The following is a 12,542-nucleotide window of genomic DNA, read 5'->3' as shown; positions in this document are numbered from 1 at the left end:
AGCATGACTGGGGGGTGAGGGGTAGATTGTCAAAATATTTTCACCGATACATTAGAGGTCACTAAAAGTCATTTAAAAATCAATACAGCTCTAAAAAATATGAGTAAGAAACAGTTAACTAACAAACAGATCTATGTTTTTATTAACATACACTTTTACAAATTCTTAAATTACAAAAATTGTACTTTGTTCTTTGTGTTAGAAAATAAAATTCTCCTATAAATACATCTCCCACCAGGAATTTGGTATATATTCTTCTAGTTTTAATGTGCTTTTAAATGACTAAATAGTATTTCATCTTACAGATTTACTGTAATTTACTAAATTCCCAACGTTGGGCACTAAAGCTATTTACAATATTTCATTACTTTGCAGATCCCTGAATGTAAATATATTTTGCAGATCCATGAATGTAAATCTTTGAGTCCTTCAACAAATCATGCTAAATTTATCATATTCTATTCTTATATTCATACCATAATTAAGTCTCATGAATTTCAATACTGAACTTCTTTGAACCTACTTCCTTATCTGCAAAATCAGGGGGTTAGATCACAGTTCTAATATGCTCCAATTCTAAAAAATTTGAGTTGTAAACATAGTAGCTCCTTAATAATTGGGTGAAACCATTTGTGACCTCTTAAAACAAACATGAGACATATAACTCATGCCTTTCAAATGATTACAAAGGTGTATGTACATCTAGATGTATGTATGTGGGGACAGCATAAACAGAACCATACAGAGGAATTATCTTTCTGGATCATCAGTTTTACTTCAGGATTTAAGGATAAAGTTTGGGTTTTTTCCCTGTTAAATATATTCTAAGGTTTTAAAATCTCACTAATTTTTAACATAAAATTAGTCTTTGAAAAAAAAATTGTATTTTTGAGTATGGTGCCCCCAAAGTCAGGACTTATTTGCCACTTGTATTAGGAAAGGATGCAACACTTTAAGTAAAGAGGAAGACTTATCAGATGTAACACAAACCATTTGAGAACTGGTATCACATTCTTAAGAGTAACTAGGATATTTGAAGTAATTCTTGGCCTTGGAATCTAAACACACATTCACTCACTTCACTGCCTCATTTGAAAACTTGTCAAAAGGTTGAGGTTTGTTTGATTTTACTAATTCAAACCTGTCCCATTTTGCTTTTATACAATTTCATGAAACTTCTAGCTCATTTCTTTTAAAACCAGAAGGCCAGGGTCCAGACAGCAGGTCTAACTTTTATCAACATACCTGACGTTGGAAACAAAGGCAGAAGAAAAATTATTAAATTTCCTTACTACCTACAGCCCATTGACAAGTCCTTAAAACAGGCAGAGTGACATTCCCTTAGGGACTCAACTGCCTCGATATTAATATTTTGCTAAGGGCAAAAGGTAATCCTAGACTGATTGACACCCCCCTCCCCTGGATACTGTAAGTCTACTTTAACATACAAAAATTTCTCTAGAAATTTCCTTTATCTGGGGCATCTGGGTGGCTCAGTCGTTAAGTGTATGCCTTGGGCTCAGGTCATGATCCCAGGATCCTGGGATGGAACCTGGCATCAGGCTCCCTGCTCAGCAGGAAGCGTGCTTCTCCCTCTCCCACTCCCCTGCTTGTGTTCCCCCTCTTGCTGTGTCTCTGTCAAATAAATAAATAAAATCTTCTAAAAATAAAATTAAAAAAAAAAGAAATTTCCTTTATCTCTGAACCCCCAAGATATGTGCTGGCAATTAACCCCCAAGCATATGGCCTACCGATATACATCTGAAGGGTCTCATGACTAAAGTTTTATTACACGTAATAAATGACCTTTTCCCAACAATAGTTAGCTCCCTCAACATCCTGGAAACCTTGCTTCCAAAATTCCTTAGAGACTTACCCTATCCTAACCCCCTCCCAACTTGAAAGCATGTAACAGGCCACTTCTCCTGACCCCATTGCAGCTCTTTCTGCACATGAGTCCCGTCTCTGTGCTTTAATAAAATCACCTTTTTGCACCAAACACCTCTCAAGAATTCTATATTGGCCATTGGCTTCAAACCCTGACGCTCTTTCCTACATCAATACCCACAGGGAGTATTATCCACTGGATATAGTTCATTTATATTTCTCATTCAATGCTTTATGAATTTTGCAACCAATGTATGGTTTTTACTTTCACAACCATCAACCCTACTTCAAATGCTCCACATTATTTCATATTATACAGACTATGAACTTAAAGAAGTTTTTAAAAGATACAGATCTCAAGGATTAAGTAAAAATAACTGAACCTAAGGCACCCAGATTTCTCTATCACAGAGGCGTGAAGGGAAATCTGATATATGGCATTTCAAAATCCAAAGGAACTAGAAAGCTAGCTTTTCTTACAAAAAATATTTGTAGCAAGGTTAATGGCTATTAAGAGCAAACTTCGTCAGGGTCTCGGTTTTCTAAAAAATCGCCAAAATTGACACGCAAAGTCCAAATCACACCAAATGATGGACAAAGTGAAATACACTCACAGAAAATCTAAAAAATATTTCTGTGGTCTACTCCCTACATCCTGGTGGCAAATAACTTTCATTTTCCTTTTTCCTCCTTTAATACATTTATTAAACTTTTTTTTTTTTTTTAGCACGCAGGTACAAAAGGTCACCAACACGGTCCAACTGGGCTCACTCAGCTACCAGCGTCTGTGGACCGCGCCATCCCTCCATTTGGGAAAAGAGGGCGAAGAGGCTCCCCACACGCCAAGGGACGAACAGCTCAGGAGGACCTGCACCCTCAGTTAAACTTTCCTGCAGAAGCTCAGGAAAGCTGTTTCCCACAACACTTGAGAGTGGGTGGCCGGGAAGGGGGTGGGGGTGGGCTTCACGCCGACTCTGGCTCCGGAGGAGTGACTTTAGAACCCCTCCCTCTTCGGCCCCGAGTGAACTAGAAATTAAAATAAATTGTGTAAAACAACGACCTCAAGTAACTTTGCAAAGGAATCTGCAGCACCTTCCCGGACGCTTGGAAGCTCGGCTGCTAGCGAAAAGTCGGGGACCAACCAGGCTGCCTCAGCCCGTGTGGGCGGTGGGCGGCGGGCGCCACGCCCCAGCTGCCGGTGGCATGACCCGGAAGTGCTCGGCGGCGGCGGCGGCGACTGCGGCGGGGGCGGGCGCGGGGGCGGGGGCGCGGCCAAACCGGCGCACACGCGCGCGCACCCCCGCGGAACTCCCGCCGGCCGCCCGGCGCTCTCCTGGAGGCGCGCCCGAGCCGCCGCGGCCGCCGCCAACATGGCCGAGACGAGCGAGGAGGTGGCCGTGCTGGTGCAGCGGGTGGTGAAGGACATCACCAACGCCTTCAGGAGGAATCCGCACATGTGAGTCGCGCACCGGCGGCGTGGCCGCCTCCACCGCCTGTGGGGGTCGTCGGGGGCGGGCAGGGGCGGGGCCGAGCCTCGAGCCGACCTCTGGGGGCACGTCCCGGCCCGCGCGCCCCTCGCCGGAGGGGACCGATCGAGGTCCGGGGCCCGACTGTCGTCGATCGCCTCAGGGCCCGCTTTCCGCTACCGGAACGCGCCCGCGGGTGAGTCCCTAGAAGTGACCTCGGAAAATCACAACGGAGCGACTTTTTTCGCTCTCCCTCCCACCCCTTCCGTGGGACTTCACGCAACTCGAAGGACTTCACGCGTGTGTCCCCATCCTACATCCGTGTAAGGCACACGGGCACGCCGTGTGTGGGTCTGTAGATGCTTTGTAAACACAACTCTTGAGGTTCATCCCGGACCGGTGGTAAGTGGTGTGGGGGGGTAGATCACCGACGATCAGATCTTCCGTGGGCCAGTTTACTAGCCAGAGGTAGTTTGAGGCTGCTTTTGACTCTCTCCTCACTTGTCCCAAGATTGTGGAGGGACTCCGATGAAACACTGTTTTGAAGGTGAACAGAGCATTCTCGAGAGTGTAGCTTCTGTAGGCATAGGATGGGGTCTGGTGTGAAGCCCATGAAACCTTGACACTTTTTAGCCATTAGCTGATTCATAGTTACAGGAAACATTTTAACTCTTTTCCTATCCAGACACTGCTGCTCTAAGTAGGGCACCACAGGACTGACACGCGTCTCGCTCCCTCCTTCGTTTTCATGGTACTTGGAGTACTCTGGGAAGATGCCAGAAGAGACTGTAGTCTTCCTGACACTTCTGCTTTAACGAGTGAAAAAGGAAGCTACTAGAATATCTGTCTACAGTGTACAAAAGAGGAGGGAGAAGCAAGAGTGTTTAGTTACCCTTCCTCTCTTCTCTGCCCCCCAAAAAGAAAGATACCTGGAATCCAGTTTTACATTATTTTCAACTTTTTCTAATTGTTCGTGAAGGTTTCTTTTAATATTTTATTTTTTAAACTGGAACACATGAATTATGCCCTTTACGCATTTTAAACCGTAGGCACCAAACCTACATCTAAATGAAGTGTTCTTTTCCTTCAAAGCGATGCTTATAAAAATTAAGAAGCCCTCAGATGTCTTGCTCCCTGGTGGCACACATTTGGAGACCTGTAATAGTGCCTCATTAAAAGCAAAGCGTGGCTGGCCTCAAAACACACCTGCCACCTCTGACAGTGTCCACTTCCTTTCCCCTTGTGACTGCTGCCTTTTTTTAAAACGAGTGTTTGGAATGATTTCCTGGCAGTAACCATAGTGGATACTGGGTCTTTTAAAGAATGCTTTGATGCCTTGTATATCAGTGTTTCAGTCCCTTTTTGAGAATGAGAACTTTAGTGTAAGAGACAACCTCAAAAAAAAAGTTGTATAAGTGAACAGCCTATTTTCTCATCACTGATGTTGTTTTCGTGAAGAAATTATAGCAGAGATTAGAAAGAAGCCTAATAAGTACAGTAATCGTAGTTTCTCTTTGAGGTAGATTGAAAAAACACATCAGCGGCACCTGGGTGGCTCAGCCCATTAAGTATCTGACTCTTAGGTTTCAGCTCTGGTTATGATCTCGGGGTCCTGAGATCCAGCCTGCTCCTGCATCAGGCTCCCTGCTCAGCAGGCAGTCTACTTCCCCTCGCTCTCTCTATTCTGCCCCTCCCCCCATTTTCTCTCTCTCTCTCTCAAATAAATAAATCTTTTAAAAAATCAGTGTTTTATATTTGAAGAAACAGATTGAGTGTTCACTGGTTTGGTGGGTTGAGAGCGCAGTTTGGAACACATCTCAGCTTTTCTGGATCATATTTATTGAAAGTCATAAAGGACTTTAATGCCCCCAATCATATTTTTAATGGTGAAAGCTCACTAATATGCTGTCAGTGCATAATTTAAAATTATTAATAAACATTGGGTCATTCAAGATTTAAAAGTTTGAAATAAGTTGAGCGTTTGAAATAATTTGAAATGATGATACATAATAAAGGTCCGAAGAATTTAAATAGCTTAACTCGTTGTTTAATATTAATTTTCAGCCATATTTTAGTATATGTTTCCTACAATAACGATATCTTCGATAATATTACTACACAGCATCTTTAAAAATGTCTTACAGTTTGGATTTTTTAAAATTGCCTGTACTTCTTCCCCTAATCTAGCCCTCTTACTTCCGAAATAAATTGGCTCTATTTCTGGCTAAAAGAAAAAAAAAGCCATTGTTTATCTCAAAAGTTAGTTACCTAATTACACTTTCCGGTATTATAGGAAAAAGTTTTTCATTCTTTACTTTTAGTTCTCCTTTTTTCTTCAAATACAAGATAGATTGTAATTTTATTAGACAATATCTACTTCATTAAACATATTGACCTTGTTTCTGTAAAAATGCCTAGCCAGGAGGAGTCGAACAGATATTGGTTAAGATGTGGATTTTGTTACTGGTAGATGTGGATAGGTTACCCTCTGTCAACTCATTTTCCTTTTGATCTAGTGAGATTGATGAGACACAGGGAAATCAGCTCGCCCAGTGTCTGGCCCTTAGCTGCCACTAGCTAAATATTAGATTTAACCTGAATTTCTGTATTCCTCAGAAAACCATTTTGGCCAACTGCATGATGAATGTGAAGTACTTTATAAATTGAAAAATACCATACAAATTTTTGTATGGTTGACTCTTGGAGAATACCATTGGAAAAACAGCTGAAGGCTTGACTCAGGGACTAGCAATAGCTTAATAAATAGACCTGTGCTAATGTGGAAGACAGCTGCTTACGGTGTAATTAGGGTCATGTCAAAGGTCTCTTGCTCACCAAGTTATTTTTTTATTACTGCTTAAAATATTTATTGAACTCTCACTGTTTATGAGATGTTATAGGTACTATCCTCACAGTATGGAATGGGTAGTATAAAATATAGTTCTTATACTCAAGGCACAGAAATATTTGTGATGGTGGAATTGTCCTGTCTGTGCTGTCTAGTATGGTAGTCACTAGCCATATGTAGCTATTAAATACTTGAAATGGGGCTAATGTGAATGGGGAACTGAATTTTAAATTTTATTTAATGTTAATTAACTTACACATAGTGGCCATATATGCCCAGTGACCACTGTATTGCACAGTGTAGCTCTAGATGCAGACGTAAGACCCACCTGCATGAACAGTAAATTTACTGTGCAAAGCAGGTTGTGATAAAGGCTGGACTGGCAGCATGGTGAGCAAATGCTATGTGAGTATGTTAGGCGTAGGAGGAAGGCTTTGTATGTCTAGGCCAGGGCCTTTAAGGGAGGCGGGTTTGAGCTGAACATTGAAGGCTGGGTAGGATTTATAGTCTCAGAGAGAGAGCCAGAGACCTCCACATGAAACTGTAAATTAACCCAAAGTGGCAAAATGTGATTGAAAAGATATAGTAGAATCAAATTATGGAAGTCCTTGACTGTGTGGCTTAATTTCTTTCATTCCATGTATGTGTTTAACAAAAGAGCATGTGTATTTGACAGATAAAATTCTAGTCTCTGGATGTGCAGGTCTAGGAGTGGGGTGAACATATCACACATGGTCCCTGGCCCAGTGGAACAAATCAACACACAGAATATGAAAAGAGCCTGAAAGAATAAGAAGGATACTTTGAAGGAATAATAACAGACGGCCTAATTTATATGAGAAGCTCAAAATAAATCTTTTAAGGAAATAGCAATTAAAATGGGACCTGAGGGATGGATGAGTTGGCTCAGGGAAAACAGACTTCCTAGGCAGTGCATAGGCCCCAGTGAAAGTTTTGAAGTAAGGGAGTAGTAAGGAAAAGCACATCTTTACATTGAATTTGAAGAGTAGGAAACTACAAGTCTTAATTGTCTTCTTACACTTCATTTTTTATCTATTTATTTAAATAATAGCATAGTTGTAAAAATTTGGATTTGGAATCTGACAGTCCTGGATTTGAATCTTGGCTTGTCGATTAGTAACTGGTAGACTTAGACAAGACTCTTTCTTCATCTTTAAAATGGGTTAAAATTCCTACTTTATAAGACTGTGAAATAAATGAAACACAGAGCACTGCATACAACACTCAATAGACAGTAGCAATTTTTGTAGCTGTTTTTAAAATAAGGCCAGCAATATTTCAACGATACATGAAGTTAGTACTCTTTAAAATGGAGAAAGCCCATGAGGTTTCTGAAATATCTTAATTTAATCACCAGCAAAGTTTTAATTATCAATATGTAAGGGTCAGTTCCTTTAGATATTTTGCTAACTTTACTTTTTAGTCATTCTGGAAAAATTTCCAGTTTGAAGGGGAAAAAAACTTTTTTTTTTTTAAAGATTTTATTTATTTATTTGAGAGAGAATGAGAGAGAGCACATGAGAGGGGGGAGGGTCGGGGGGGAAGCAGACTCCCTGCCGAGCAGGGAGCCCGATGCGGGACTCGATCCAGGGACTCCAGGATCATGACCTGAGCCGAAGGCAGTCGCTTAACCAACTGAGCCACCCAGGCGCCCGAAAAAAACTATTTTTAAAGATTTTATTTATCTGAGAGAGACAACACGAGCAGGGGGAGGGGCGGAGGGAGGAGAGAGAATCTCAAGCTGACTGTGCGCTGAGCACAGAACCCTACTCAAGGCTCTATCTCATGACCCTGATATCATGACATGAACCAAAATCAAGAGTGGGATGCTTAACTGACTGAGCCACCCAGGCACCCCCAAAATAACTATTAGACTAAGAAGATTTGTATCATTTCCTGAATCCTTTGGCTGTGTTTTCTGTGTGGTCACTCCACATTACAGGGTTCAGTTTAGTATTTGGGGACCATTCTTCCCTCCCAAAAGGGAAACTGGGTGATACTACTTTTGAAAATAGTATGTGGGGCCTACTCTAATTGATGATGTTTCTGAAATTGCAGACAAGAAAAGCTGTCTAAACATGAGGAACAAAGTATCAGTGTTATATGAACTTTTCAACTTCATTTGGAAGTCAGTGGATCCCCATTGTGAAGTGAAGCACTCAGAAAGCTCTACCATGCTGTGTATGATCTTTTTAAGCAAATGTGTTCATTCCATTTTGCTGGTTTTTTTTGGAACAGCCTTCAAAAGTAACCTAAAAAGTGAGCTTCATGTTATTTGAGAATATTAGAACTTTTTCACCATCCCAAACCTTCATGTCTTTAACAATCCTTTGACATTGGTAATGTAGGTAGTTATTGAGTGTCCTTGTTAAATATCAGGGATCTAAATTGGCAGAAACCTAAAAATATAAAACACTGTAATTTGGTCGTAGCAAAAGAATCAGAAATTTCTCTTGTAACATTATTTCACAAGGAAATAACTGGAGATGTATTTGGTATTTATAGCACATTTCTTGAAGCCATTAAAAATATAAAAATTACATAGGAAGATGTTTAATATGAATTTTTAAAAAAGGATTGTAGGATTGTAGCAACGTGGATGGAACTAGAGTATATTATGCTAAGTGAAATAAGTCGGAGAAAGACAAATACGATTTCACTCATATGTGGAATTTAAGAAACAAAACAGATGAACATAGGAGAAGGGAAAGAAAAATAAAATAAGCTAAAAACAGAGGGAGGCAAACCATAAGTGACTCTTAAATGTAGAGAACAAACTGAGGGTTGCTGGAGGGGAGGTGGGTGGGAGGATGGGCTAAATGGGGGATGGGCATTAAGGGGGACACTTGATGTAATGAGCACTGGGTGTTACATATAACGGAAGTGATGAATCACTAAATTCTACTTCTGAAACCGATATGACACTGTATGTTAACTAACTTGAATTTAAATAGAAATAAATAAATAAAAAGAAAAGATTGTAGGAGAGCACATCCACTATAATTCCACTTCGGTAAAAACACTTAGAAAAAAAAGGATGCATACCCAAACAGTAGTGTAGAAGGATGACAAAAAGACTTTTAGTTTGTTCCTCCCCCCACCCCGAGTTTTCTAACTTTTCTTGCATATAAAATTAGAATTTAAATAGCCAGAAATCTAGAAGGAATTAATTTAAATCCTGCTTGCTTTCACAGATGTTTTTATCTTTAGTGTCATGGGTTTGGGCTATTAAGAGATCTAGATTTTTAACTTAGCATTAGCAGTGTGACCTTGGGTAACCACCTTAACCTCAGTGGACCTCAGTTTCCTTGTCTGATAAAATGAGATACTGGGGGGATGAGGTCCCTTCCAATTTTAAAATGATTCTAGAATCCTATTCTAAATTGTCTGAAAAAAAGTGGACTATGACCTGAGGGACTCAGCATAGAAGTCAAACACACTGAAGTCAAACACACTGTTACTTGGAAGCTTATTGACCTACCTATCTTTATCAAGTACAGATTATATTTTTAGGAAGCAGCAAAGCACTGTATTTTAGGGTCAGATCACTTGACAAAGGCTTAACGTTTTTGCTTCACCTTCCCATCTGTTAATCAAGTAACTTTTCTGGTTGGCCTCAGGCTCTTAACTGAATTAAAGATAATACACTTCATCTTTGCCTGTCACTTCGGAGCTTACCACATTCTTTACCTTGTCATATTTGCTCTTCCTAAGAGGCATTATTATGTATTTCAGATAAGGATACCGATGACAAGTGACTTGCCACGTTCCCATTTGACTGTCAGTGGTAGAACAGAGACTAGCTAGAACCCTGGACCTTGGAAGATGGAGCACTTTAGTATACATCCTACTACCTCTCTTTTCATGTTTTCCCTAGTGCTTTACATTCCCTGATATGGCCACTTCCCTGAGAATAACTGCCAGGTTTCTCAGTCAGAATTTGAAAGCTGGAGGAGACCCTAGCAGTCCATTTCCCTTATTTAGAGATGGAATGCAACTCTGCCATTTTACAAATGAGGAAATTAAAGTCTGTAGAGGCCAAATGTTATTTAAGGCCAATATATATAAAATATTGACAGAGCTAGGACTTGGACCCATTGCATTAGAAGGAAGTCAGAGATAATGTTCTTTTGGAGAATCAAGAAGTGACATTCTTTGAAAACGATTTATTTGACTTTGCTCGCTGAAGTGCATGATAATCAGCCTTTCAGAGCAGTTATTGAGCATCTGCTGTATCAAGGCATTCTTGTTTTTTAAAATTAGTTCTCGGAAGAATGGTACCCAACTAAAGAAGTATGTTTTTTATTCGTGCAGATGGCTCTGTCCTTTCATTTAGGTACTGAATTATTAATTGGGCATTTTATTTTCGGCGTAAATAATGAGCAAGGCAGGTTTTTACATTGTGAATTTAAGTAACTCTGCCCCCTTCCCCGCAAATGGACTGTACCCAAAGGTAGGATCTTTTAGTCTTGTTTATTCTTGTTACTCTAGCATTCATATTGTTGACTTCGGCAGTTCTTTGAAGTGTTGTAAGTGGTTATTAGATCTCAGACAACAGACTTCCTTAAATAATTACACTGAGTTTTTTTTCATTGTAATTCTAGTTTAATTTTTAAATGTTCTGTTTTATATAATAATACCTGAATACCAGAAAATACCAGAGATACAGACATATGTTAGGGATAGCTCTGGATGTGGCAAGGTGTCCTAATGGTGAATTAGGTAGATGTCACATTAACCAAATACAGATGCAAAAACTTTTTGAAATACTGGATGTTGAACTCAGATGCGCTCTCAGCATTGCTTCATGCTTCCTACAAAACTTTGTACTACTGGAATGGCAAAGTGTTAACATTTTATTATAGATATTGATACAATTTTCATCAAAACCAGCAGCACTTCCAAGTCTGGGACCATGTTGTTTTATTCATTTTTGCATTTTCAGGACCTAACATAGTACCAGTACATTTTCGTCCTCAGAAGATGCTTAGGTAGTGCTGATGTGGTATATCAGAACACCTCTGAATCAGTTGAGCCAGTTGTAAGGACAGAAAGCCTTAGGTCTTAAAATCTACTTCAGGTGAAATCAGCTTGAAAGAATGGTTAGTGACTTAACCCCTAGAGTAGTACCCTTGTTTATTGATGGATCCCTGTGTCGTTAATGAAGTGATCAGTAGAAAGTAGGTTACCTCTGAACTATCTAGTGTAGAGTTTTCAGGAGAGATTCTATTTTAGTTCCACAGCCTCCCATCAATTTGTGATGGTGGCCTACCAAATAAGGAGGGCTTTTCTTATAACCTGTAATTGTTCCTGTTTCCCCCTCTTGTATCTACCAAACTACTGTGTTCTTGGTTGAAGAATCCCGGGGATGCAATAGAAAATGTCATACATAAGCTCTGAAAACCACTTTTTTCTTTCTTTAATGTAGGCAGTTATCACAACATCTTTGTAATTGAAAGGCGTGTGCAGTTTTTGCAAAACCATTTTTATGTTTGCTGGTTCGTTTACTATGTAAATCAGCTGCTGTACATATCATTTATTAAATCTTCGCCTCAAATGTAAATTTTCAATTTAAGGTGAGGCAGACTGAAGGACACAGATGCTGCCTTAAATGAAAATGACCTAAATTCTGAAATGTATTTTGTGTTTTAGCAACATTTATCAGTGTGTATTTGTTTTTTTTAATTCAATGAAGTATGAAGGATTATAAAGAAGTATGAAGATTATAAAGATTATAAAGAAAATGGTCCACAATCTCATTGACAAGATAACTTTTGTTGATAATTTGTTTCTTCTCTGCATATATTACTAGGCAAGTGTAAGTACATTTGTTGACATTTTTTAAATAATAGAAATAATACATACAAATGATTAGAAAATTTAAACTGTATAAAAATAAAATACTTTTTCTCCCCCCACCCCAATTTCTTGGGATCCTTCTTTGAAAAAAATTATACAAAATGCTTTATGCCATACACTTAGTATGCTCTTTTTCTGGTTTTATATATCTTGGCATCCTTTCCATTCCAGCATATGCTGATCTGCCTCATTTATGTACACCTCTACCACATGGATTAGCCTATTTATTCTACCAGTCTTATATTGATACATACTTAGATTGTTTCCAGTTTTGTTGCAGTGTTGCAGTAAACATCCTATTGACACATTTTGGCATAGGATAATTTCTGAGCAGTGGAATCACTGAGGCTCAGAGTATATGCAATTTTTTTTTTTTAAGATTTTATTTATTTATTTGACAGAGAGAGACACAGCGAGAGAGGGAACACAAGCAGGGGGAGTGGGAGGGGGAGAAGCAGGCT

The 12,542-nt window shown here is 39.5% G+C and overlaps 1 protein-coding gene across 2 annotated transcripts in view; it reads left to right on the top strand.

Annotated features, from left to right (window-relative positions):
• The first annotated feature begins 3,208 nt into the window (after window positions 1-3,208).
• PTAR1 (protein prenyltransferase alpha subunit repeat containing 1) overlaps window positions 3,209-12,542 on the top strand; it is a 46,080-nt gene continuing 36,746 nt past the window's right edge. For both annotated transcript variants that reach the window (XM_044920617.1, XM_044920616.1), the window contains exon 1: window positions 3,209-3,343. In XM_044920617.1, the coding sequence (XP_044776552.1) occupies window positions 3,258-3,343 (86 nt within the window). In that variant the 5' untranslated portion in view covers window positions 3,209-3,257. The remainder of the gene's footprint in view (window positions 3,344-12,542) is intronic.

This window comes from Neomonachus schauinslandi, chromosome 13 (genome assembly GCF_002201575.2).
Source record: "Neomonachus schauinslandi chromosome 13, ASM220157v2, whole genome shotgun sequence".
NCBI lineage: Eukaryota > Metazoa > Chordata > Mammalia > Carnivora > Phocidae > Neomonachus > Neomonachus schauinslandi.
The sequence above is the reverse complement of the archived record's forward strand: the minus strand, read 5'-3'. Positions and strand labels throughout refer to the sequence as shown.